At 45.1% G+C, this 27,774-nt stretch overlaps 1 protein-coding gene across 2 annotated transcripts in view; it reads left to right on the top strand.

Moving 5' to 3' along the window:
* Nucleotides 1–575: 575 nt before the first annotated feature.
* Nucleotides 576–27,774, top strand: part of TTF2 (transcription termination factor 2) — a 46,248-nt gene continuing 19,049 nt past the window's right edge. The window contains exons 1-14 of one of the 2 annotated variants that reach the window (XM_075907078.2): nucleotides 576–721; nucleotides 861–972; nucleotides 5,088–5,174; nucleotides 6,923–6,989; nucleotides 7,539–8,459; nucleotides 9,983–10,109; nucleotides 11,097–11,294; nucleotides 13,323–13,480; nucleotides 17,435–17,516; nucleotides 18,264–18,380; nucleotides 20,043–20,193; nucleotides 23,061–23,166; nucleotides 24,589–24,779; nucleotides 26,269–26,422. In XM_075907078.2, coding sequence (XP_075763193.2) covers nucleotides 694–721; nucleotides 861–972; nucleotides 5,088–5,174; nucleotides 6,923–6,989; nucleotides 7,539–8,459; nucleotides 9,983–10,109; nucleotides 11,097–11,294; nucleotides 13,323–13,480; nucleotides 17,435–17,516; nucleotides 18,264–18,380; nucleotides 20,043–20,193; nucleotides 23,061–23,166; nucleotides 24,589–24,779; nucleotides 26,269–26,422 — 2,499 coding nt within the window. In that variant the 5' untranslated portion in view covers nucleotides 576–693. Of the gene's footprint in view, nucleotides 722–860; nucleotides 973–4,681; nucleotides 4,735–5,087; nucleotides 5,175–6,922; nucleotides 6,990–7,538; nucleotides 8,460–9,982; nucleotides 10,110–11,096; nucleotides 11,295–13,322; nucleotides 13,481–17,434; nucleotides 17,517–18,263; nucleotides 18,381–20,042; nucleotides 20,194–23,060; nucleotides 23,167–24,588; nucleotides 24,780–26,268; nucleotides 26,423–27,774 lie in introns of those variants that run through there. The other variant, XM_075907084.2, reaches the window with a different exon arrangement.

Here is a 27,774-nt window from a genome sequence, read left to right as displayed (position 1 = left end):
CCTAGGCATAGGGACACCAGTTTAATAATCCCTCATAAGGCACCATAAATCCTAAGGACGGCCCTGGTTGTAAGGTTTTTATAGGGGGGGGGGGGTCACGGTATTGCCACCGTTACTGCTGTGCTACGTTTGTTGCAGGACTGTCTGCAGAGCTGGGCAGCAGACAGGCGGGTTGCACAGTACGGGAGAGAGGCATCACTTTTTCTAGGGGCGCAAGGGCCAGCCCCTCCTCCTCAGAGCCGGGGGGCGGGGCAGGCAGTGCTGGGACAATGTCTGCGCCCCTCCCCCAGCTGGGGGCGGCTGCGGAGCCCTGGGCGCACGCGGGGCGCTGGCAGCGGCAGCAGAGCCCGCAGGTGGTGGGCGGGCCGGGCGCACCTCTCGCTTGTTCCCATTGGTTGCCTCCCGCCCAGTGACCTGCCCCCTGGGCCTGGCCGCCTCCTCCCAACCGTTGAGTGCGCGCGCGGACAGGGAGCGGGTCAGGAGCAAGGCCCTGTTGCGATTGGCCGGGCATCCTCCCGCCCCGATCTGATTGGTCACTGTGTCATCGAGGGGCGGGAACAGGAGAGGGGATTGGCTGGCTCCGAGAGCGGGGGAGGGGGCGGGACCTATGGAACGCGTGGGTTGTTTCCTTCCCCCTTCCCCCCCCCCCCCGGAGACTCTGCAGGGAAGGCGGCGGGGGCTCTGGGGCGCGGCATGGAGGCGGTGCGCTGCGCGGGGCACGGTGAGGGGCGGAGGGTCTGGGGGCGCCCCCGTTCTCTGCGCGCGGGGCCCTGGGGGGGTGTCCCCAGACGGGGGGGGCCGCGCGCTGCGGGGGGCGAGGCTGGGACCAGTCTCACGAGGCTGCTTCTCTTCCCCGCCAGGGTCTCTCTGCTGCCTCAAGACGGGCGTTAAGGATGGGCCGAACAAAGGGAAAAGCTTCTACGTGTGCGGGGTCCAGGAGCAGGCGCGCTGCGGATTCACCCTCCCTGTACAGTAGGTTCAGGGGTGGGGATGTTCCTGATCTGCGCCTAGCGCCCTCTCCCCCCCCCCCCCCATGCCCAGTTCTGCCCTTCCCTGGGTCGCAGGCTTCAGATTGAAGCAACTCTGCTGCCTGTGTGTCTCTGGGCTCCTCTAGGCCATGCAGAAGATTGGAAAGAGGATATGCAAATTCTGCGGGAAGGGTCTGTCTAGACTACATCCCTCTTTCCGCAGAGGGATGTAAATTAGACACTTTGAAATTGCAAATGAAGCCGGGATTTGAATTTATTTCCCGTGCTCCGTTTGCACAGTTGCGTCATGGCGCTCTTTCGAGAAAGCGCTGTTTTGAAATTGCACCCACAGTGGCAGTTCTTTCGAAAATAGAAGCCTTTTTTCGAAAGATCCTGTAAAGATCCTCAGGTTTACAGGATCTTTCGGAAAAGGCTTCTGTTTTTGAAAGAACTGCATCTAGACTGCAGTTTAAATTTCAAAATAGCACTTTTTTGAAAGAGCGCCATGACGTGATTATGCAAATGAAGCACGGGAAATTCAAATCCCAGCTTCATTTGCAATTTCAAAGTGTCTAATTTACATCCCTGTGTGTCTCTGGGTTTGTCTAGGCTACGCGGAAGATTCGAGAGAGAATATGCAAATTCTGCGATAATTTGCAAATCTTCTGATCTCACTTTTGAAAGTGGAGCTTTCGAAAGTGAAAGTAGTCGAGACGTGGCTTTTTCAGCAGCCCCTCCCCCCGTCTTTGAAAAGTTGCTCTTCCTCAAAAATGAGGTTTATGCAGCTTTTTGAAAAAGGGGGGGAGGGTTGCCGAAAAAGCCGCATCCCGACTACTTTCTCTTTCGAATCTTCTGCGTAGTCTAGACATAGCATCTGTCTACAACCTCTGCTCTGCTGAGATGGAGTACAGGGGCAGGGGAACACCATGGCTTCAACATTCCTTACGCCTTCACCCCCCACTCTGCACAGCTAGCAGGAGAATCCTGGAAGCAGCTCTTGGAGCAAGATGGGTGGGGGGGGAAGGACAGCTGCATCTCTACTAATCAGCTGGGCTGGCTAGAGAGAAATGCTTGGTGGACTGGGTCCGGCCCCCTGCATCTGAGTTTGTCCACCTCTGCTTTAGAGAGTCTGCACAGTATTGTATTAGTTTATCTTCAGGTGGTATAAATCTTTCACCAGTTATCATTTGTATTATCATAGTTTCTAGAAGTTCTAGTTATAGACAAGGACCCACCCTGTACCAAAAATCTCAGTCTAAAACTAAGCTTAGAAATATAGATAAGTGGGACAAAGACAAGGGCACAATGAGATAATACTTGTCATCATGATAGGCAGCAGCTCATCGCACCAACTGATGTACAGTTATTAGATTTTCGTATATATGGTAAAAGATGTATAAGGATGTAAAATGTCAGCCTGCATCTCCAATTAACTACATACCTGCAACTCTGGTGTCCGTATACAACATATATACTTTTATGTGGGCTGCAAAACAGTTGTGGATTGTTGATGTAGCTGTAGATCATCCTGCAGTTTACCCTGGGTATGTCTACGCAGCAGAGCAGAAGTCAAATTAAGTTACCCAACTTCAACTACGTCAATTGCGTAGCTGAAGTCAAAATAGCTTAATTCGGCTTTCTGTGCTTTCTTCACAGCAGGACGTCAAAGGAAGAACACTCTTCCTTCGACTTCCCTTACTCCTCGTGAAATGAGGGTTACAGGAGTCAGAATAAGAAGTCCTCCAGCTCGACATTATTTTGAAATAATGGCTTGCTGTGTATACGCGCATTCTGTTGTTTCGAAATAACGTCAGTTAGTAGTAGCTAGTAGTATCAATATCATACCACGAAGGTCACAGATTCAGTGACTTTCCTTGACTTTTGCAGTAGCCAATGTGCTTGCCCTGGGGACCACTTGGGCAATGATCAATCACATCAGCCACTGTTGGGGTAATCTCAGGCACACCCATCTACCGCGCAGGAGGCGTTTGGGGAGGGTTGGGGTGTGGGTTGATGTTTACATGGTTGGGCTTAACTCTACTTGCTGCATCTGCCCATGAGCACCATCCTCACAGCTCCTGATGGTTGCGGTTCCCAGCCAGTAAGAGCTGCAGAACCAGGGCTTATGGCAGAGTGAAGGCAGCATGTGAAGCCTGGAGGTAACAGCTGGAGGTTGCTACTTCCTGGGAGTCACCTCAGCCCTGCCAAGCCCCTGCTCCTCAAGCATCTGCGATGCCTTCTGAGCTGTCTCCCTCAGCACCCTTGACATCCCCCAGGCCACCCACCCCCTCAGCTGCTCCTCCCCTCCTCAAGTTTTTTGTCAGAGTGTCAGCCGACGGTCAGGGCAGTGTGTGTGTGTATGTTTCCGAGAAAAGGTTTAACGTCCGTGTCTTTACTGCTAGGACCGGGGTCCCATCGCAGAGCGTGGCCAGCAGGCCAACAGACGCCCCGTTATATAGGAAGAGCTTATTACACCTTAGATTTTAGCTGCTAGAACACAGGGGTTCCTTTGAAGAGGGCAGCCTAGGAAAGGCTGAAAAGGTGCCCCAACGGATCTTGTCACCTGGGAGTGACACAGATCCAAACGCCCAAGCTCTCCCTATGTCTGTCCCTTTATGACCGGCTGAAGTTCTTTTAAATTGTGCTTGGTTCTATTACAGCAACTGAAGGAGTCAGGTTAAAACTTAAACAGTTACAGGTTTATTTGAGGAAGCTTATAAATCATATGGTTGCAATGGCTATTGTTCTGTTTCTTAACTACTAGCAAAATATAGATCTTAAAAATGGTTACAAAGAAGATAAAGATAGAAAAATAGAAATAATGGTACCAAGTAACAGCTTACTCTTTCTATGTGTACACTTAAGACAGAGGACCACATCCAGGTATTATTTGGGGTCGGGAAGGAATTTTCCTCCAGGGTAGATTGGCAGAGGCCCTGGAGGTTTTTCGCCTTACTCTGTAGCATTGGGCACAGATCACAGCTGAAGGACTCTCTGCATGTTGGGTCCTTCAAAGTATTTGAATGCTTCAGTATCTTTGATATAGGTGAGAGGATTATTCTAAGAGGGGTGGTTGAGATTCGGTGGCCTGCACTGTGCAGGGGGTCAGACTAGATGATCATAATGGTCCCTTCTGACCTTAAAGTCTATGAGTCTATGAGGTACAATTTTTACCCCCTTCTGTGCCTCTCGACTCCAGCATGTCAGGCCAGGGCCGGTCCCTCAATTCCTAGGAAAGACGAAAATACGAGGTGGGCGTCCCCATAGAACCTCGGGAAGTCAAACACCTAACCCGACCAGCAGGTAGAGGGTAGAATGACACTCAAAGTGAGTGTGTGCTGGACCTATCTTTTATACTCATGGGGTCACGTATTTCTCTTTCTTGTCTGTCATGCCAAATGGGGCTGGTCTGTCTTTTGTGAGACCAGTTCTTACAAGGGAGTTGTGAACTTAATTTACACTTGTAAGAGAGATAACTAAATTGGAATTACTGGGGATTCTTTTCTCAGTGGGAAATTCCTCTTCCACTTCCAGGGACTGTGTGTGTGTTCGAATCAACATGGGTGCCAGCCTGACACTTCTTGCAGCCTTGAGGCCAGCTTATTGACTTAATCGCTCTCTCTCCACATATCTGTGTTTTCAGCTTCTCAGGATCAGATGAGCCAGCATAGACTATGCTGATTTTACTGCTCCTTCTCTGCCCTGTATGCTTCAGAGAGGCAAATAAGATGGATGTGATGGGGGCGGGCTGTCTGGCTACACAGAGGTACATAGTAAAAGTCATGGACAGGCCTCAAATCCAGAGGCTGTTCATTACTTATATTAAAACCACCAGTGACTAAACCGTAGCCTTACACTTAATTTTTCTATGTAATAACAGAGATTAATCTGTCTCCTGCTTTGACTGCCTGCTTTAAATGACCCTCTTATTAATTTTAAGTGAATTTGGGGCTGTTTGAGGAGACCTGCCAATGAACTATTAATTCTGTGAACCCAAACTACCTACATGTCTCTGAGGGAAGCAGTCTTTGAAGCCTTTTTTTAAGGATTTTGCCTTGGGCATTTGTTTCTGCTGTTCTTACTTAGCCAGCTCAAATGTCTTTCCCCCCCCACCTTCAGTCTCCCTGCTTCCTACTGCTTGATCCATGAGAAGTACATGGTGGAGCTGCAAGTTCTGATACAGCAACAAGACAAAGAAGAATACTGGTAAGTTTGTCCAAAGGGAATAAGTACAGCATGTAATTCCCGTTTATTTGAAAGGCTGGGTTATCTCTTCTTTCTTGTGGCATCATAGCTTGATCACTATTTATAGTGTTTTGTGTATACCCTTTTAGGGGTTTTCACATTGTTTTTTAAATATGGCAGGTTCCAGTTCCTAAAGGCATAAAATGTAAATAAGGCTATGTCTAGACTGCAAGCCTCTTTCGAAAAAACAAGCCGCTTTTTTTGAAAGACCGCACCCAGGCAATCTGGATGTTCTCTTTTGAAGAGGCACAGTTTGCATTATGTAGCGCCTTTTTTTCAAAAGAGCACTTTCAAAACAAGGAGTTCTTCCTCGTAAAACGAGGTTTTCCACAGTCAAAAAAACTGCCGCATTCTTTCGATTTACAGGCAGTCCCCGGGTTACGTACAAGATAGGGACCGTAGGTTTGTTCTTAAGTTGAATTTGTATGTAAGTCGGAACTGGCATCCAGATTCAGCCACTGTTGAAACTGACCAGCAGCGGCTGAATCGGACATGCCTGGGGCAGAGCAGCTGGGGTGCTGCTGGGTTGGTCCCGCACCTCGGCGCTGTGGGACCAACCTGGCAGCCCCCCAGTTGCTCTACCCCAGGCATCGGGTAGAAAAGCCTGGCCTGCTTGGGGGGGGGGGGCGCACTAGCTGCCCCCTTCCATCCTGCCCCCCCCCCCCAGCAGACCAGGGAGATGCGGAGCTTTAAACGAGGCTTACAGGATCGGTCGGCAAAAGTTTCCCCAGCCGACTGATCTGCGTCTAGACTGCTGTGCTGTGCCAGATCAGCTGATCGTCGGCACAGCGCGGAGGCCATGTTTATTTTAATGAAGCGGGGATTATTTAAATCCCTGCTTCTTTGCCTATGCCAGGTACACTGGTTTACATGGCTCTGTCAACGGAGCCATATAGTCTAGACATACCCCCAATGTCTTGCTTGAAAAATGTTAACAAGGCTTTCTTATAATTGTTCTTTCATCTTTTGATTAATTTATTCAGTATCTTTCAGAATGTTGGTTCCTTTCTTATTAAGAGCCAACTCCTTTTATTCAGTGATCCACTTGTTTACTAGAAAGCAGCCTTGTTTTATCAAACAGGGCTTGACTTTGGTACAGTTTTATGTTTGTGATCCCACATAAGCTCTTAATATGCATTCAGTTAAAATTCACAATAAATAGGAAACAGCCGCAATCCAGTAAAAGCGTCTCACAGAGCTCTGTTTGTCAACTGCCAATTTATAAAAAGAAGTCCCCCTTTTATTCTACAGCCTAATTCCTCTCCATCCCTTTCTCCAGAAGGCTTAAAAGAAGAGATGGGCTGTTCAGTGCATTTAAAAATAATAAATTTGGGTTTTGATAAACCATGATGAGTCCCCAGCACTTTGATCATAATCAGTGACTGAATCATGTTGCATGTTCTCTGTCACCACGCTTTGAGTTTTCAAGTCAATAGAGGAACTATAAGCAGAGGAAGCGAATATATCCAGAGGATTTTAATATTATAGAAAGTTGTGCATTGTCAGTTAATAAGTTTGATCTCTTGTGTTTTCTAAAGATCAAGAGGGATGTACTAAATGCATACAAAGCCCTGTAAAGTGCAGATCCAGAGATTCAGGGACAACTGCTTGTACAAACTAAAATTTTAAAAATCCTCTGTAGCAGAACATAACCAGCTATAATACATATACGACCTTATCAGCTCATGTTTTCTTTTATTGTCCAAAAGGCTGCATTATCGATGCCTTAAAAGTAAGATGCAAGGGAAGAGATGGTGTGGGAGAATCCCATGGCAGGTACAAGTTTGTCATTTATACGTAAGCTACGTGCTGCTCACGCAGTGTGCGATTGTTTACATTTGTTCATTATGCACCTACTAGTTCAGCTTGTGAAGAGCTGTGGGTTCTATAGTGCAGTGTTGGGGTCTTTATTGCCTTAGATAAAACTAACAGCCTCAGGTTCAATGTACAGGGAGTAATCTGTGAAGTAGGCAACTTGAATTCTGAATCCAGCCATGGTCTGTCATCTTTTTCCCTTAGCCTCATTTCCAGCGGCTGTGTGGCTGATGAGACATCCTGCTTTCTTCCTGGTGTGGAGTAGATGGGCAGTGGGTGCATGGAATCAGCCTTATGCTTTTCATTAGTGCCTTCTACAGTCAAGGGCTTAATAGTACTCAAACAGAAAGATGATGGCTATGATGTAGCCCAGTCGGCGTTATGGGAAGGGTGATCATAGAAGTGAATATTTTGCTTGAGTGGGTTATAGTAGGGTTGAGGCTGTTGATTGGGTAATGTTCTTTCCTAAGTCATGTACTAAAGAATTAATTTTATTTGAATCTCTTGCAGGATCCCAAAGCCACCAAACTGTCAGTAGATACGGAACCTCAGCATGCATCACAACTATTCCTTAATCCCAATGGTCAGCGAAATCCATTCAGAGTTCTAGATAAGAATTGTGAACTGTCCTCCTGGAAACTACTTAGTGAAGACAATAGGGAGAAAAATACCACTGAAGGAGGGAAACAGAAGGAAAAGAGAGAGCAGGCATTGGATAAAAAGGAGGAGGAGAAATTGACACCTGAATCCCAGATGGGAAGAGAGCTTCCAGTGGAAATGAAGATTAAGAAAAAGCAGTCTGAGGAGAAGAGGAGTGACGCACAACTTTGGAAGGGCACAGAATCCAAAGCTAAGTCAAGTCAGTGGGAGACTCAGAAAGAGAGAGACCTTTTTGGGGATAAACAGAAATATGGCATTAGTAGGGAGTCAGAGAAATCCTCTGAGAACATAGAGGAGGGAGCTTGCATTAAGCCAGTGAAAGATGCCTTACACAGAGAAAGGAAACTAAAGTTGTCGTCCCCAAGCCTTGACAGCCAAAAAGCAAATACTGAGCCACCGAGAGAAGAGCAATTCAGAAAGGGAGACTCAAAAAGCAGCAGGGACAAAGGAATAAAAATGAAGGTAGATGCTGGAGAGAAGGACCTGACATCCAGAGAGTGTGTGATTTCCCAGGAGGGAAGATATGCCAGTCAAACTATTAGCAGTGATGAAGACGAAGTTGTGGTTGTTTCTTCCAAGTTGAGCAAAGACCAACCTGATGGGTCAGTATTAGGTTTGCAGCAGGGAGAGGTTCATGTGAGAACATCTGGAAAGAGTGAGCAAAGGATTTACTCTTCTTCTCTAGGAGTTGCAACATCTTTGCAAAAGGAAGAAAGGCTGGACCCCAAAGCCCTTCAGAACCATCTTACAGTCCAGCTGAAACTGAAGAAGGTTGTTATTTTTATTACATGCCTGCCTCACTTTTGCTCTCCTCATCCTTGAGGCAGCTGTTTGCACCAGCCATGTCAGGCTGCAGAATCAAGCCTGTCCAAGCTTAATTCTCTCAAGTGCATAGAGAAAGGTGACAGCTTCATGCTTCTGAAAACTCAGGCTAGACATAATTAGTTGGAACTATGTAAACTTAAAGCAGAGCATGAGAGAACTTCATATCCTCTAGAGTGGGGATACCTAGTCTTGTCTTTTTTGAGGGCCATGTCAGCAACATGATATGAACATATGGGCTGCACCTTAGGCTGTGTCTCATAGCAGCTGCTTCCTAGAATGGATAGACAAGTGCTATATCACTGCTTGACCTACTCGACTTCAAATAGCAGTGGGAAGGGTGATAGCTAGGGCTAGTCCACCAAATAAGTACCAGGATTAGGCAGGATTTTATTGGGAGATGAGCCTGAGCATTGTGGTCGCATTGCCCACTAGAAATAGAAAGCTTGAGCACTTGTAAAAAGTGCAGTAATACTTTGGAAAAATGACTCTCTTTAAAAAGGCACCCCGGAGAACGTTTATGATTTCTGCTTTGCAAGCTTACTCTGGGGTGTCGAAAACAAGCTGTATTCTTTTGGTCTTGTTCACTAATAATAAACACCTGAAAATTTAATTAGAAATTCTGTGAATCACACACAGGTCAGAATAGAATTTAGATCTCTCTAGTAGAACTATTGCTTCTTTCTTAACCATGTTGTGCAACAGAAGTAAAAATAATAAAGCAGTCTAGACTGTGCTTGAGAGAGCTGTTATGATCCTTAGGCTATACTGTTGTGTCCCCCTTCTCATGATCTTAGGGAATCAAAAGTTCCCAAGTCCTCTCCCATGAAGTTTAATAATAGTTAACTTATTTTCTGGTTAAAGATGCTCTGGAGATTAATATAACCCTTGTAAAAATCATGTTACAATTTTGGATATCGTAGAATTAGGTGAAAGTATCTGATTTCCTAGAATGCAAGTCTGACCTTTTTTTACTTGTTATCTTAATTGTCCTATGGAAAGGAGACTGATTAGAAGTACAGTAAAACTCTGATAGTCCGGCATCCAACTGTTCGGCACTCCCAATACTCCGGCATCAAAATGCCAAGTGCTCCTGACCGGCTGATTAAAAAGCCTGCTGCTCAGCACACATGCTGGCTGTAACCAGAGGGAGCATAAGGTTGGGGGAGAGGGGAAGGGAGTGGGATCATGTTACAGTAGGGAGAAGAGCGTTTTGCTTCAGGGGAGGGCAGGGGGGGGAGAGGGTGAAGGATCAGGTTACAGCACGGAGAAGAGGAGAGAGTGGGGGAGATTGTTTCCTGGCCAGCTGTTAAACCGTGGGGCTGTACCAGACCTCCTGATTCTCCAGCAAATCTGATAATCCAGCACCACATAGGTCCAAAAGGTGCCGGATTATCGGAAGTCTACTGTATTTGGGTGTGGATAGCGGTAAAAGAGCAGATAAGAGATGGATTCTGGATTTTGTTTTTCAGAGCACATTGAAGACTGTGAATGTTCAGGCCCTTCCAGATAAAGGTGAAAGACTATTAAAGCAAGTGCAGGATTTGGAAGCTGCACTCAGTGATCTCAGCCTCTCAACAGCAGAAAGTACAGAGGAGGGTAAGATGGGTTGTCAGAATTTTGTAAAGTGTTATGTCCAGCCATGGTGTTTATAAAAAGTGTAAGTTCATATGTGGCTTGCACATATAGACCCATTGGAATACTAAGAAGCTGAACGCACCATATTAACTGAAAATCAATTAAGGATTGTATTAAATTTTTCTTGTTCGTTAGTGTTGATTTTTTTTTTTTTTAAAATTGGGAGGCATTTTTCTCTAGTGACTAGAGCACATGACTGACTGGACTCCAGAATTTCTGGATTTTGTTCCAGCTCTGCCAGTAACTTGACTGTATGATTTAAGTCAAGTTTTATATGCTGGCTGTGTCTGACCAGTATCCTAAGAGTTACTTTTTCTCTCTGATGAGAGCCTTACTTTTTTGTACAAGATATTTACCTTATTTTGCCTCAAGTGTACAACGTGCTAAACTTCCACTGTCATTTTGTTGCCAGATGTGGCTAAGTAGATATTTCTAGAGTTTCTTCACTAATGTAGTTAACAGTATTAATTGCCTGTGGATGAGATAAGTATGTGTCACCACCTCAATATCTATCAAATATCTATAGTTACATCATGTTCTATTTTTAATTTGTATTAATGAAAAGAGCCAGATTGACAGCTCCAGAAATTGTAGTTTTGTAACAGCAAAATGGGTAGCTTCAGAGCCAGCTAGTATGCACAATCCTTTCCATGGAGGTAGTTCCAGCCCTGAGCTGGAAAGATTACTTACTGGAGGCAGAAGGTAGCTCGGATTCACCAGGCCACTTGTTCCTATGCACTTGTGCATGCTCAGAGTGTCAAGAAGGGCACGCCTTGTAACATGGACGAATCCACTGGGAACAGAACTGAGAGTCCCATGTCTCAAATAGGTCACTTGGTTAAGTGAAATGTTTTCAGCCTTCTCCACTGTGCAATAGTGGCTTATAGGTGAGATATTTTGAAGTCTGTTCCCAAGCCATTAATATTGAATGTTTCCCTTCTCACACAGGGAACAATGTGAGCAGTGACAATCAGGAAGAATCTCTGTGCAACCCATTCAGTAGGACAACCACTGAACCAAGGACTGTGCATTTGAAAAATCCACAGTCATTCCAGGATTCGCTTGCTAAAAGCTCTCTAGAACTACATGGGTGCAGCTCAGCTCCCTCTCTGGGACCCAGTCAATACTACAGTCATGTCTACGGAGGTAAAGTTGGGTGAGCAACAAGAAATTAGGCCTACCTAGTGGCTTGCAATGGACTTTTTTTCATATTAAATAGCATAATCAATCACCAGTTTGGAGGGAATCCTAATTTCTGTGGATGAGCAAGAACTTCTTATTCCAGTAAATTTCTAGATGCTTTCTTATGCAGAATCTTAGTATAGAGAAAAGTACAGTGAGGTATCTTGTGGAGTAAATTCTGTCAGAAGGAATATCTAGATGCATCAGAGGGTACATCTACAGAGCAACTTTATTTCGAAATAACGTAGTCCGAGTCTACTCAGAAGGCAGTTATTTCAAAATAATGTCAAAATACTGTCAAGCTGGAGGACTTCTTACTGCGACTCCCGTAACCCTCATTGTATGAGGAATAAGGGAAGTTGGAGAAAGAGTGTTCTATTTCGAAATAAGTGCTGTGTAGATGCTCTCAATTTTGAAATAAGCTACGCAAATTGTCACAGCTCAATTTGCGTAGCTGATTTTGAGTTAAGCCCTGCTGTGTAGAAGCACCCAGGGAGTCAGAAACTTTGTTTTGTTGGTTTCTGTCAAGCTGCTGTTGTATTCCTTCATTAAGCAGAGTGTATATCTCAGTATGCTATTCTCCATCCTGAACCAAGTAGAGAACTCTATAGGTGAGTGTTTGGCAACTTATAAGGTATATGAAAACACTTAACTCTGTGTTGCCCATAGGCATTAGGCAGTGTGAACAGATCAATCCTTACAGAATGGATTGATTTAAATCTGTTTAAATAATCATTTTGAATTTTTTTTTTTTTTTTTTTGCATTTCACTTTCTAGATTTTTCTAAAGAAAGGATTCTTATTGGGTAGTAACCAATAAGATGTTTGTTTGCCACTATCACTTTTGCACTACACTTTGTACTTTTTGTTTTGCTAACCAGAATAATATAGCTATATATATTTCTTTAAACAATTATATAGCTTAATTTATATTAGATTCTTAATTTTACATTTTATTAAAATGGTGAATGATGCATTTCTTATTTACTAGATTAGGATGAATTTTTACTTATGATTTGTGTTTTGCTGTGGATGGAAATTCAAATCTAGTCAAAAATACACAAAGGCACCATTTTATTTTTTTATTTTAATAAAAGTAAGATACATAAGAAGCGGCATCAACAAGTTTATTAAAGCATGTTTTGCATTTGAAAGTGATCCATAAAGGAAAGATTTTCTGTAGATAGTGAGTTGAACTGATTTAGTTTCTGGTCACCTTATCCTTTTAGATTTTAAAGCTAATAGAGCTAATCCTCTCACACCTAGTTTTTATTCATGGATTGGAAGAGGAAAACAAATTATCTCCTTTTTTCAATTCCCAGTTGGTTTTTGAATGAAGATTTCAATGAAATGATCACTGAAATGAGTTAGTTGAATAAACTGAAAATAAAAAATATACAGCCGGTCCCCAAGTTGTTATAGCAGTTACGACCGAAGCTGTCGTAAATGACGGACCCCGAGTTACAAACGCAATCCGTGCTTACGAACAGCGCAGTCGCGTGTAACTCAATGGGGTCCGACTTATGAACAAACAGAGTTACGACCAATTGCTTGGTCCGTAACCGGTTCGTAAGTTGGAGAGAGGCTGTATTTTTCATCTGCACCTATAGCAGAAGCTACTACAGACAAAAGCTGCTTTAGCACTTCAGTAAACTCTGGCTTCAGGGGATTGGCCAGTAACTTGCATTAGTTCAATTACTTGATTTTTTTCTTTGAAACTTGGCAGCAGACATGTACCGATTAACATTTTTGTATTTAATTCTATGTGATTTTAATAGATTTAAGCTTTAACCTAGGTTGTCAATTTCACATTTAACTTTTAAAAAAATAAACCTCTATTTTAAAAAGTGTGGATAATTTTTTTGTAAGCAAACACCCTGTTTAGTTGTGGTTTGGGAGTCTACAAGCATTTAACCACGTCTTTTAGCCTCTGAGCCTGTTAGTGAGAATTACCTCTATAACTGTTCTCATTTACTATGTTGTCTCTTCCCAGCGAACTCCAATGCACAGGGTCTGTATGGAGGCAGAATGACTGAAGATCGACTCAGGGCTGTGCGCAGTGCCACAAGTGATGCCATTAACCATCTTCATAGATCTCTAGAGTCCTGCCCCACAGAGGAGTCTGTAGCTGAGGATCCATCTGGGTTGAAGGTGGGCCAATAGCAAGGGAGGGCAATACTCAATTTGATTCAGTTTCATGTAATTTCCATTATGAAACATGTCAGGGATTATGGTATAAAATGGGTCATGACGACATATTGTCTATTGCTAGACAAATATACTTCCTTGCAGTAATGTACCCTGTTCCACGTAAGCCAAGAGGAGCATAAGTAAAAAGCAGAACTTATGTCCTCTGCTCCTCCTGCAAAAAATGATAGAAGCTAAATTCAGTACTGTGAGGAAAGTATGAGTCTTCAGTTTTACCAGCAGTTTTTATTCTTCTGTCAGTTATATGGGAACCTTATCATTTTTCTTCAAGGTTGGAAGTCTTAGGAATAGAGGCCATGTCTACGTATGTATTTATGGAGTGCTTTATACAATGAGGTTCTGGCCCTAATTGAGTTCTCTGTGTGTTGCTCTAGTCTAAATATTACATACAGAAACTATGTTGAAAGAAAGTTAGGGTGGAAAGTCACTCATTCAGCAGGTAGGAAATGCCAGATTAAAGTGAAAGATGTCAGGCGGATGGGCCTGTGGCTGAAGTCCTCTGTCTGTACGTGGCATGGGAAGTACAGTGCATTCCTCTCCACAGTTCTACTCCTCAGTCTTCTGCTGATTTATCACCTTAATTACAATTCTCTGTGTTGGTCTCAGACATGGCTGCCCAATTCCTATGCTCTTTGTATGTATTCTAGCCTACCATAGAATTTAGCCCAAGCTGTACTGTAGATTAGTGCATTCCCTGTTGAATAGTCTGTGAAGGGTGTAGCTGCAGTTAGCTGCAAAATTTTGCAACTGTGTGCCACACAACTTTTAGCAATTCATAGTTTCATATAAAGACTGAAAAGATCATTAGACCATCTAGTCTGATCTCCAGCACATCTCAGACTATTAAATTTCACCCAGTTATTGCTGTATTGAGTCCAAAACATGACTTAGCTAAAGCACATCTTCCAGAAAAGCATTAATTGGAAGACTCCAAGAAATGGAGGACTCCTCCCCCTTCCCTTTGTAGTTTATTCCAGAGGTTAATCTTTCTCTCTGGTTTAAAAGCTAGTGCCTTCTTTCTAATTTGAATTTAGTTTGGTTTCAGCTTTAAGCTATTTGTTCTTTGTTATGCCTTTCTCCACTAGGATATAGAGCTCTTATATACAGGCAGTCCCCGGGTTACGTACAAGATAGGGACTGTAGGTTTGTTCTTAAGTTGAATCTGTATGTAAGTCGGAACTGGCGTCAGCTGCGGCTGAATCTGGATGCCAGTTCTGACTTACATATGGATTCAACTTAAGAAACCCAGGCGTCCCCAAGTCAGCTGCTGCTGAAATTGATCAGCGGCTGATTCCAGGAAGCCCGGGGCAGAGCAACTCTGCCTCGGGCTTCCTGTAGTCAGCCGCTGGTCAGTTTCAGCAGCGGCTGACTTGGGGACGCCTGGGGCAGAGCAGCTGGGGTGCTGCTGGGTTGCTCCAGTAGCGCGGCTCCTCAGCGCTACTGGAGCAACCCAGCAGCACCCCAGCTGCTCTGCCCCAGGCGTCCTGATTCAGCCGCTGCTGAAACTGACCAGCAGCGGCTGAATCAGGATGCCTGGGGCAGAGCAGCTGGGGTGCTGGCAGGTTGGTCCCGAGCGGCGCTGCGGGACCAACCCGGCAGCCCCCAGCTGCTCTACCCCAGAGGTAGGCAAGAAAAGCCTGGTCTGCTGGGGGGGGAGGGGGGAGGCACTAGCTGCACCCCCTCCCCCCCGCCCCCAGCAGACCAGGTTGACGCGGAGCAAAGCCGCAGAGCATGCGGTCAGTGGGACAGTCCAGGCGCGCCGCGGCTGTCCCACTGCTGGCGTGCTCCGAGGCTTTGCTCCCAGACCAGGGAGACGGGGAGCAAAGCCTTGGAGCACGCCCGCAGCGGGACAGCCCAGGCACAGGCTGTCCCGCTGCGGGCGTGCTCCGCGGCTTTGCTCCTGTCCCCCTTGTCTGCTGGGGGGGGTCCAGCGGCTTTGCTGGACTCCCCCAGCAGACCAGGGACACCAGAGCAAAGCCGCCGCCTGGGCGGCTTTGCTCCTGTCCCCTTGGTCTGCTGGGGGGGGGTCCAGCAGCGGGCGGCTTTGCTCTCAGGCAAACGAGCAAAGCCGCCCAGGCGGCGGCTTTGCTCTGGTGTCCCTGGTCTGCTGGGGGGGTCCAGAGGCTTTCCTGGACCCCCCCAGCAGACCAGGGAGACCGGGAGAAGCTTTTCTCACCCCGGAGGACACGGGTGGCGACCCGCTGCCCGTGAGCTCCGGGGCAAGAAAAGCCCCATTCGTAAGTGCGGATCCGACATAAGTCGGATCCGCGTAAGTCGGGGACTGCCTGTACTTGGCACTTTTTGCCCATGGAAGTAATTTATATGCTGTAATCCAGTCTCCTCTTAATCTGTTTGCTAAAATAATTTTTGAACAGTCTCTTTAAAATGTGAATACCAGTATTCTAGTATCAGTCTTACAAAGGATATGCATAGAGATAAAATCATCCTCTTACTCACTACTCCCATCTTTATATAGCCAAAGATCATATTCGCCGTTTTTTTCCAATATTGCACAATCCCATATGGGGATCAAAAAGAAAATGTGTCCCTGCTGGCCAGATTTAATTGTCATTCTTTAATGACTCATGTAGATCCTAGATATTACAGAGCCAGCTAATCTATAAAAATGCTGGTAGCTATGTTATTGGCAGCTCTCTGCCATAATCATCTAGACTGTTTCATTATTAAAAACAACTTTTACGTTACACAGGTACGGTAATTAGTCCTATGCAGTATGCAGTAGAGGAATACAGAGAGACTAAATTAATTGTCAAACTTCCTCCTCCAACATTATTAGGAGTTGATGATTGTGCTGTATGCAGTTAGTTATGAAAAATTCCCTTTATCCTAAATAAAACTTCAGATTTCCACTCCATTTCATATGACGAACTAGTTTAGATGCTTGTGCAATTAATATAACATATTGGATTGAAAGTTGCAGTATTTGCTAAACATCATTGCCAAGGATAAAAACACGTTTATTGGGAAATTTCCTACACTGAATAGATCTGCTTTTCAGAAGGTGATCTCTTTTATAGTAAAATAAAACTTTTAAAATGGCATTGTTCTCATAAAAGGTCTTTCAGATTTCTTTGGAAATATCATACATTTAAAAATTCCTTCCAGTTTGTATGGGAAATATTAGTATAAGTTAAGCTGTTTTATCATGTTTATAGCATCTTGTTGCTGCAGAAGGCATCATCTCAGGCTATGTCTACACTAGGAAATTATTTCAAAATAAGCTTATTCCTTTTCACAAGCAGCAGTTACTTTGAAAATAACAGACTTGATAGTGTGGATGCTTGCATTTCGAAATAAGAGGAGTTATTTTGAAATAATTCCCCAGCGTAGACATGTCCTCAGACCTTTGGTCTACACTAGGGAGTTATTTTAAAATAATGCCACGCCTGTTATTTCAAAATAAGGCACTGGTTATTTCAAGATAACTCCTGCTTTCCATGAGGAATAAAACACTTATTTCAAGATAGCATTAGTGTGGATGGTCCACTGCTGCTATTTCAAAATGCTTACTCCCCAGAGTCATTCAAAATAATTACTCCTCAGTGCTTCCTGGGACTCTATGTTCGGTAGCGCGTACATATTAAGGGAGCCTGCCTCGGACTAATTTCAAGGCTTCCCTGTAGCGTGGACACACTATTTTGAAATAGTTATTTCAAAATAATTTCCTAGTGTAGACATGCCCAGAGTAGCTGGTGCCAGTTTCTGCAATGTTTGTATTGTCTTGGAAAGAAGGCTGATGCAACTGTATGCTTAGCACTTGTCCACTAAAACAGAACTTGCTCAATCAAACAACATGGCATTGAGAACAGAAATATCTGAGAGCAGTATGTCTCTGAAAGACCATTACATTTTACATCCTGTACCTAATCTTTGCAGGTGCCTCTGTTGCTGCACCAGAAGCAGGCACTTGCTTGGCTACTCTGGAGGGAGAGTCAGAGACCATGTGGAGGAATTCTGGGTAAGCAACATAATGAAGCAGTGTACCTTTTTGAGTGTACCTACGAAAACCTGCCTTGAAATTAATTCTCTACCATGGCAGCAATGGTGACAGCTGTATTTAGGCTGGGATCCATTTCTTGGAGAATTCTGTTTTCCATGGCTCCCATCCAAATATGGATGAGCAGCCCACAGCAAATTATAGCTTTTGGTAGCAAGATCCTGCAGGATCAACAAATACTATGTTACTCATAAGTTTGACATGCATTAGCACAGATTTGAGCTATGTAGACTAAGGATGTTAAATTGTGTTTTATCAACTAAATTGAGTAGTTGATGGAATTTCCATTGACTATTCAGTTAGTTGATAAGGGAGAAACGGCAGAGCTGCAGCAGGGTTAGCTCCCAGTGCAGAAGCTAACCCTTCTGTGGCTCTGCCTTTTAAATGTAGGAAGAGCTGTTCCTACATTTAAAAGGCAGAGGTGTAGCACCTAGGACCAGGCGCAAACCGGGACAGCTGAGTTCCGGCTTGCATCCAGTTCCCCACTATGTCTCTGCCTCTCTTGCTCCCCTGTGGAGAAGGTGCTGGGGGAAACTGGCTTTTAAGCTGGCTCTCCAGCTCCCCTCCCTTGCTGCTTTTTGCTAATAGAGGCAGAAAGGGTGGGGAGAAGTGACTAGTTGACTAGTGACTCAACAACTTGCTTACATCCCTAATGTAGACTGATTCTGTGAGGTAATCGTGACCTTTCTCTCTGCTTTTTCTTGCCAGCGGATGATATGGGCCTGGGGAAGACTCTAACAATGATCGCTCTCATTCTGACCCAGAAAAGACTACAGAAGGGGGAAGGAAAGGAGAAGAAATTAGAAATGCGGATGTCCAAACATGGTATTGAATAATTATCCTGCAACACAAAAGCTGAGTGTCTGGTCTCTCAAAAAGATATGCGCTGTGTGTAGGCAACATGCTTTGTGATACTTGGATAGCCAAAGTCTGACCCACAATGGGCTACAAAGTGACTTCTCTATACTTAACTCTTGAGGATAAAGCCCAGCAGAAAGTGTGTGCTGGGACTATAGTGCTTCACTTCATCAGGATAGAGATGTGAATGGTGGGATTTGTAATTAGAATCGAGGCAGATGCATTCTGTTTCATTATATGCAGGCAATATAGAGCCTTGCCCTATGCAGTGAGCTGCATGTGAACATCAGAAGGCTACATTTTGCCCCTGGGCCTTCTTCAAGTTATTAAATGTGCCCCTGGGTAAAGTGGAGTTCATAAACTCTGGGGGTGGGGAGAAGGGGCAGTACAGTGTCATTGCCTGCTTGCCTGCCTGCCTGCCCAGTAATGAGGAACTATAGGTCTTTCATAAATCTTTGGGGGTTATGTTTGGTAGGTTAGAGTCTAAGCAAGAGTGTTAAGGGATGCATCTGTTAGAAATCCAAGTACTGTGATAGAACTCTTACCATTTACATATGGAGATATTCTTGGGATCCAAATGACTGTCTGACTTTTTTTTGTTTTTTTGTTTAGTGTAGCGTGCCCCCCCCCCCCTTGAATCTCAGTAGGGAGGATTTTGCCAGCATTGTGAGACACAGAGAACCACAAAAACTGTTCCATTTCTGAGGGCGAGGGAAAGAATCCCCTGTTAGTATTTAATCTATGCTTAGTTTTGAAGCATAGAAGCCAGATAATGTGATACATGTCTTGTTCTAAAGCCAAATGGAGGCTGCATATGCCTTCCTACAGTTGAAAAAAAAACCCAACCCTGCACACTTAACTCTGATAACACTGGTGTATCTGGTTTTGTGTGTGTGTTCATAAGCACTTTTACATAGAAACTTTATTTCCTCAGAATGATGGCTCCATCTTCAGTTTAGGGATGTTAGTGTCTAGTTAATTATTTGACTAATCAATATGAAGAAGCTTATCAATTAGCACTAATCACTAATCGCTTCCCCCCAGCTGCAGCTCTGCATTCTGAAGCCCAAGGAAGCCGGTGCATGAGGTCACTAGTAGCTTATTATCAGTAATAGTTTTTCCTAAGATAAAACTTAGTTTTGCATAGACTGTTTTCATGAGATGTCACATTGTTACATTTTTTTTCCAGACTTTCAGCATGCTGAAACAGCTGTAGTGAAGTGTGGTAATAAGGCACTTTAGTCTTTTGGTGCTTCATATTAAAATCCTTATTTATTATACTAGTTGGGCTTCATGCGCAATATTTTTGTTAACATGCTTTTGTTGCTATTTAGCATTGTATGTGTGAAAAATAAGCTGATGTTTAGAAAGTTTTGTTTGCATATGTTTTTTTAATATTACATAGATTTTCTCTAAAATGTGAAACTGCAGGAATATACTGAGGCACTGAAACACATAATGACACTCCCATCTACTTTGCAGAGCCATATGCATAGGAAAAGTGGGCCTGCTCCTCTAAAAAAATGGAAGATTTGTGAAGTCAAGGCAGCTGGCTAGGAAATCCCATCCCGATCGCAATCTGCTTAGAAGACCCTGAAATCTCTTCTTTTTCTGCTCTTTCTATTTAAGATTCCTCAGTCATCCTCTCCCGAGGTACTTTAATTGTCTGCCCAGCATCCCTGATCCACCACTGGAAAAAGGAGGTTGAGAGACATGTAAGCAATGGTAAACTGCGTGTCTGTCTGTACCATGGACCCAACCGGAGCAAGCGTCCAGAGGCGTAAGTGGAAAGCTATGACAGCTCTGCACAGGAGAAGCAAAGCATTAAGCAGATGGCTCGTTGGCTGAGCTGTCTTGGGAGAGACTGCCAATAGTAGAAATGTGGGAGGCCTAGGGAGTCAGGACTGACTGAAGTCTGTCAGAGTAGAGTAGTATTACCAGATTTGCCCAATACTCTGGGGTATGCTCATTTATCAGGGTTACCCTGATGGGACTGGGGGAAGGTTAACAATTCTCTCAGTAAAAGCGACGAGGAGTCCTGTGGCACCTTATAGACTAACTGAAGTGTAGGAGCATAAGCTTTCGTGGGCAAAGACCCACTTTGTCAGATGCATGTAGTGGAAATTTGCCCACGAAAGCTTATGCTCCTACACTTCAGTTAGTCTATAAGGTGCCACAGGACTCCTCGCCGCTTTTGCAGATTCAGACTAACACGGCTACCCCTCTAATTCTATCAGTGTGCTGTTGGTGCTTGCTTGTGCTCTCATATGGAGCTGAATTCTCCCTGCTGCCAATTCCCCCTCCCACTGGAGCTCTCCTGCAGGAACTAGGTTCCTCAGGATGGGGTTCTTACCACCTTGGCAACACACACAGACACTCACACCCACTAATCAGAGCACGTCTGAGAGGACTGGGTACTCAGCACTCACAAGCTGACCCCCTCATATGTCCCTGGACTCAGCTGGCTGGGTTTCACAGCAATGCCACACTGCACCCTCATGTGCCTTTGGACTCCGTGGGCTGGATTAAAAAGCACTTTAAGCTGCCATCCTCATAAGCCCCCAGGTTCAGCACCGCCTATCCCCACTTTCACACCACAGTCATTCACTGGTAAACCACACGATGAGAAAACCCCACAGGATTTTGGGCACTACAGGGATCTTTTGCTTGGTTACAAGAAGCGTTGTTGCAGAGCGAATGGGGAAGCCAAAACAACACCCCTTAAGGAAGAGTGAGCAAAAGAGAAAGAAAGAGAGAGAAGCAACCAGCTTAACAATGAAAGTGATTTATTTCTGAGTAGTGAATAGATATCAAAGAGTTACAATATTAAATCTAACAATTACAATATTAAATCTAAATTGAAACTGATTACAAATGTTAGGTAACCATATAACAGTTTACACAGGGCAGGGTCAAGAGGCTATGCTTAGAGAGATAGTTGATGAGAGAGAGAAAGAGAGAGAGAGAGAGACCTCACCTCTCCACGGAGCTTGCACTGATCAGGGTTCCCAGATGATGATGGTAGCCGGGGGTCCAGAGGGCAGGAGAAAAGCAGGACAGAGCCCTCAGCACGATCAGACAGGAGATGAAGAAGTCTCAATGGAACTGATGCAGTTTAAGTCCAGGTATCAGAACAGTTTTCTTGGGGCAAGGATAGGAGTTTTTATAGGGATAGTTCAAAGAGAAAGAGGAGAGACAATAGAGACTGATCACCCCTGGTTATGGGAGATGTTCCTTGAACGATCTCACAATGCAACTAGGCAGTTTCAGTATTTTAGATGTCAATAGGATTATTACTAGAATTGGTCTGATAATGACTAATTTGGGTGTGAGCAGGCCTGGGTTCATTAGCATCTGGAGCAGGGATTTCCCATCAGGCAGTGCTTCTCTGCTTTCGGTGTCCCATAGTTCACTGCGGTTCCTGCCTTGGAAGAGCTGCTCTCCATTCTGTATGCTAATGAGATGTCCCTCTGTTCCATCTTTAATGCAAATGAGGCTGGGGTGTTTCCTTAATTGTATCACCCTTGTCTGAAGCAGTTTAGGTGTGTCTTCCCCGGCCTTTTCATTGCTTTGTCTGATTCCAACAAAGGCTTAGGGCAGTGGTCCCCAACCTTTACAGGCTCCCGGGCGCCCAGGAGGTGGGGGCCACTCATGCGCCGGGTGCCCGGGAGGTGGGGGCCGGACACCCGGGAGGTGGGGCCGTGCGTCCGGGGGCACGCCAGGGGACTGGGATGCACTTGCACCCGGCGCTGGCGTGTGCCCAAGGGCTGGGGCTGGAGCCGCCCGAGCGCCTTGTGCCATGAGGCCGGGGCTGCCGCTCGAGCAACGCGCCTGGGGCTGGCACCGGTGCCGCTCGAGCACCGAGCGCCCGCATGTGCCCCGGGGCTGGGGCTGCCCGAGCGCCGCGCACCCAGCTCGTGTCGTGCGGACCCCCCCGCGGCTGCGGCTTCAGTCCGGGAGCCTGTGGTCTGCTGGGGACGGTCCCCAGCAGACCACAGGCACCCAGATTGAAGCGGCAGCAGCGGCGGTTCCCCTCAAAGCCTCAGAGGCTCTGCTCCCCGTGTCCCTGGTCTGCTGGGGAGGAGGGGGGGGGGCAGCTAGTGTGCTCCCCCTCCCCCCCAGCAGACCAGGCTTTTGTTTTGGACTCTGGGGCAGAGCAGCTGGGGCGCTGCCGATTGGTCCTGCAGCGCCTGCTCTGGGTACTACTGGACCAACCCGGCAGCACCCCAGCTGCTCTGCCCCAGGCGTCCCCAAGTCAGCTTCTGCTGAAACTGACCAGCGCTGACTACAGGAAGCCCCAGGCAGAGTTGCTCTGCCCTGGGCTTCCTGGAATCAGCTGCTGATCAGTTTCAGCAGCAGCTGACTTGGGGACGCCTGGGGTTCTTAAGTTGATTCTGTATGTAAGTCAGAACTGGCGGTCAGTTTCAGCAGTGTCTGAATCTGGACGCCAGTTCCGACTTACATACAGATTCAACTTAAGAACAAACCTACAGTCCCTATCTTGTACGTAACCTGGGGACTGCCTGTATTGACTTTTACAGACCTGCATTCTACATATTAATCCTTGAGTGATTCTGCCTGCCTTGCAGAAAGGGTTTCTGATAAGTCTCGTTGCTGACAAGCACATCTCTGCTTTTTTTTTTACAGCCTCCCTCACTATGACATTGTTGTCACCACCTACAATCTTCTCTCCAAGGAGATTCCCACAAAGAAGGAAGAGGGAGAGGTCCCTGCTGAGGACCATGATGTGGGGGTGAGATGCATGCAGTTGACAAGCAGGCTGCTTTACACAGAGAGACTTAAAAATTGTACTTGATTGAGAAGTTGTTCAATCTGTTAATGTTGCATGTAACACCTAAGATTATTGTATGTGGAAAAATATTTTTTTCAACCCCCTATTGCTGTGAGACTGTTGTACAAATCAGAAAAACCAACTGGAGACACCATGTGTTTGTCAAGTGTAGAAAATAAATAGAAAAGGCAGAGTATGTAGCCTAATTTTTGTTACAACAGTCATGTTACTTTTAATGATAGCAACTAATTATCGGATGGCAGTGATTTTTTTAAAGTTAACAGTTTTTTAAATAAGCTTTATGCATCTACAGGTCAATTTCCTGGGGGGTATTTTTGCCTACTCCTTAACACATGAACATCTCTGTCTTTGGTTTATTCTTAACTCTGGAACTGAAGCCCTTTAAATACAGATTTTTAAAAATCAGGGAATAATCACCTCTATTTGGTTGTGAAATAGGTAATGTGACAACTGAGTATGTCCATGCAACCAATCCTCCCCCTCCCCCTCCTCCAGCCCCACCCCAGCCTGGATCTGCTGATGTGGGCTTATAGGGCTACAAAACTGAAGCATTAGTATTTGGGTTTTGGCTGAAGCCCAAGCTCTGGGACCCTTCCTCCTCCTCAGGATCCAGCCCAAGACTGAATGTTTACATTGCAATTTTATAGATCTATAGCCTGAGTCAGTTGATACAGACCAGCCATGCATTTTTCATCTATACCATATTGCCAACTGAAAATAATGTTTAAAGTCAAAATTACTTTCAGTTGGCTGTATGGGATAGATGAAATACCCTTCAGTTTCCTGGGTACACTTTGTGTAAGATATTCACTTTCAAGCCTTACATGTGTGTACACAAGGGACCAGGCTCCCATAGACATAGGTTCATTATATTTCCAGACACTTAAATCTCTCCCATAAAGCTAGTTTAATGTCTTGTGTTTTAATGAGATGTAATGTATCCCAAAAGATAAATCCCATTTAACCTTTTGTGGCGACCTGACGCAAATTCTGCTTGGCCAAAATGGATATATTTTTGGGCGGAAGATTAAAATATGTTTTTTTGTCACTATCACAGCAAAGCACAGACATATACACATTGGTTCTGAACTAGCAGACTTCCTTGACAATTTTACCAAAAATTGATTGAAATAACAATTCCACATGATAAAAGGGTGGAGAGAACCCCACACTCAGAGTGGTCAGTGGCAAGACTTCTGCTCAAATTTGTGAGCACTTCCTCTAAGGAAAGACTTCCTGGCCAAAAAAAAAAAATCTTATTTACTTGTGGCTCTCCAGGATGTGTCTCTACCTCTCCTGCTCCCCTTTTCCACACCAGCCTGATATAGAATTTGATAAAATTAAACCTGCTTTCTCCTCCAGGATACATCATGTCCCTGCTCTCCTCTGCTCCGAGTAGCCTGGGCTCGGATTATACTGGATGAAGCTCACAATATCAAAAACCCCAAAGTTCAGAGCTCTATAGCTGTGTGCAAACTGAGAGCCACTGCCAGATGGGCGGTCACCGGGACACCGATACAGAACAATTTGCTGGATATGTATTCACTGCTGAGGTGAGCTGACCGTGTGGGAAACAATGTAATGCTGGTAACTGTAGCTTTGTCTGTAGGCATCATCCAGTTGGTATAGAGTAACTTTGCTATTGTAGGGGGGCGGTGCTTCAAATCCAATTTTTTTTAAGTAATAGAGTTCCACCAAGCAACTTGTGGTAATGCAGACTTCTCAGATGAATGGATTTTGTCTAGGTTAGTACTTTATATGTCAGTAGATTCTGTGCTTGCAGATAAGGTGGTCTATAGCCTACTTGCTCTTTATCCTGGCCCATTGACCTGTTGCTTATAGTTTTTATTTAATAATAACCCTAACTCCCTTGATTATGAATCTACTTTATGCTCTTACATGAGGATTGAACTGACCATGGCACTGACCTTAATTAACAGCTGTGTTTACTCAGGAGTCATTGTTTCTCTTCTGGGGCATTGCTAGGACTTTGTGAAAATGAGGGAGCATGTCCCTATTAGTTTTGTGTCCAAATGAGTTAGGAATGTAATGGCTCTGCAAAGAAAAAATGACTCTAGTTGTGTCATAAGCTTGTTGAACACTTATTTTTTTTAATTGCTTATCAAAATATCTGATTTAATCACTGAATTTAGCTTCAAGCTGGGTGACTGGAGGGGAACTGTTGCCCAAAGTTGAGATGAACAGTTTATCAATCTGATTTTGGAGAGATGGGGTTTGAAGCATTAAATGCGATGGCTTTCAGCAAACATGCTATTTTTCTTTTGCCATTAAAAAAAATGCTGTATCAGAAGCAGCTGCACAGTGTGTGGGGGGGGGGGGGAAGGGAGGGTCAGGTGGGATACTAGTGCAGCTTCAGTCCACGAGGAGCTTGGGCCCTCTGTGGACAGGGGTCACTGCCACCAGTTTTTAAACTGGCTCCCCTCGCAGACTGGCTCTGCCTGCCACCCTGTGCTGCTGACTTGTAGCACAGGGTGGCAGGGGACTCACCATGAGTGGGGCTGGGAATGCACTGCCTGCCAGCCCCACACCCTGTTAGGGGAGGGTATTTTAGTAATCCTGCTAAAAATTGTTGTGGCTACACACTTACTAAAATAACCACTATCTAAGGGAATGTCTACACTACCACCCTAGTTCGAACTAGGGTGGTAATATAGGCAACCGGAGTTGCAAATGAAGCCCGGGATTTGAATTTCCCGGGCTTCATTTGCATCTTGCCGGGCGCCGCCATTTTTAAAATGTCCGCTAGGAGTAACGAGGAGTAACGGTAGTTCGGAATAGGAAGCCTAGTCCGAACTACCTAGTCCGTGCTGCGTGTAGCCGCGCGACACGGAGTCCGCACTAGCGGACATTTAAAAATGGCGGCACCCGGCAAGATGCAAATGAAGCCTGGGAAATTCAAATCCTGGGCTTCATTTGCAACTCCGGTTGCCTACATTACCACCCTAGTTCGAACTAGGGTGGTAGTGTAGACATACCCTAACATTCCCAGTATTAATTGTCTTTTCTTTCCTCTCTTGGTAGGTTTCTGCGTTGTTCTCCCTTTGATGAATTTAAGCTGTGGAAGACCCAGGTAGATAACCATACAAAGAAAGGGGGAGAGAGATTGAGTATCTTAACCAGGAGTCTCTTATTGCGGAGAACCAAGGACCAGTTGGACTCGACTGGCAAGCCGCTGGTAATGACCTTTCGCCTCTTCCAGGGGCTTGGAAAGGGAGCTGTGCCCTCCATATAGCTATCAGATGGTAGTTTCATTCATATATGGGCTTGTAATTCTCTGGGTGTCCCCTTTCCCCCCACCATTCTACAGTTTAAGATGCAAGAGTAGACTTTGTCATTCACCAGCTAGGAGGCTTGGCTTCTCCTTTGGGGAAAGCAACGCTGCTTCCCCGTAAGCTGCTTATATATATTGTTCTCCTGTCAAGTAAAATGTTCTACAGAGCAGAGAGTCAATGAACTGAACTCTTACATCCAACAAACAGCCACGTCAAGATGGTGAGCCTGGGAATTCTGAGGAGAGAAATAATCAAGTGTCAGATTTCTTATTCAGGCTTCAGAGGGGTAGCCATGTTAGTCTGAATCTGCAAAAGCGACGAGAAGTCCTGTGGCACCGTATAGACTAACAGATTTATTGGAGCATAACCTTTTGTGGGCAAAGACCCACTTCCTCACATGCATCTGATGAAGTGGGTCTTTGCCCATGAAAGCTTATGCTCCAATAAATCTGTTAGTCTGTAATGTGCCACAGGACTCCTTGTCGCTTATTCAGGCTTGCCATTCCTATGAGGTTGTGCAGCTAGCTCCTTGTGTCTGTGAATGATATATCAAGTAGCTGCTTTTCCAACCCCAGAAATCAGTTATGCACTAGTAAGCATGTAGCAATTGAGGCTTAGCTTTGTCTTTTAATACTGACTGATAAATATTAAATTGCATGTAATCAGCTCATCGATTAATCAATAATGGGGGAAACCTCAGAGCCACAGCAGGGTTAACTCCTGGCTCCAGAAGATAACCCCGCTGCAGCTCTACCTTTTAAATGTAGTAAGAGCCGCAGAGGGATTCAGTTTTTAAGTCGGCTCCCCCAGCACGGGCTCCTGCTCCCCTCCCCCTTGCTGTCTCTGTGATAGAGGCAAGGGAAGTGGGAGAAGCGACTAGTCAAGTAGTGACTCAGCTACGTAATAAGCATATGCTTATTGGGTAGTCAATTACTTGACTAGTTGCTTACATCCCTAGTTAGTACTTAGGCTTAACGGAAGTCAAACAGAGCTTAACAGCTCTGTAAACATCCAGTTGTACCATGATTGCTTTATAGCTTTGAGTATTGTAAACTCTGTTGATTTTTTGAGGCTTGTAGTAGGTAGTTTTTCCAAAAGCCCCAGCAACTGGAGTTGTCATAGTGCATAAGAGCCTCAGCTTTAATCTACTATCTGTCTGAGAGCGTTTCTCTGAGTGAGCAAGTTGCCTGTCCGTCTGTCCATTTGTTCAAGAACTCCTAAACAGTAAGAGCTAGGAACACCAAATTTGGTATGC

The sequence above is a fragment of the Pelodiscus sinensis genome, chromosome 1 (genome assembly GCF_052426305.1).
Source record: "Pelodiscus sinensis isolate ZL-2025 chromosome 1, ASM5242630v1, whole genome shotgun sequence".
NCBI classification, from domain to species: Eukaryota; Metazoa; Chordata; order Testudines; family Trionychidae; genus Pelodiscus; species Pelodiscus sinensis.
This window is presented reverse-complemented; position numbering and strand designations above follow the sequence as displayed.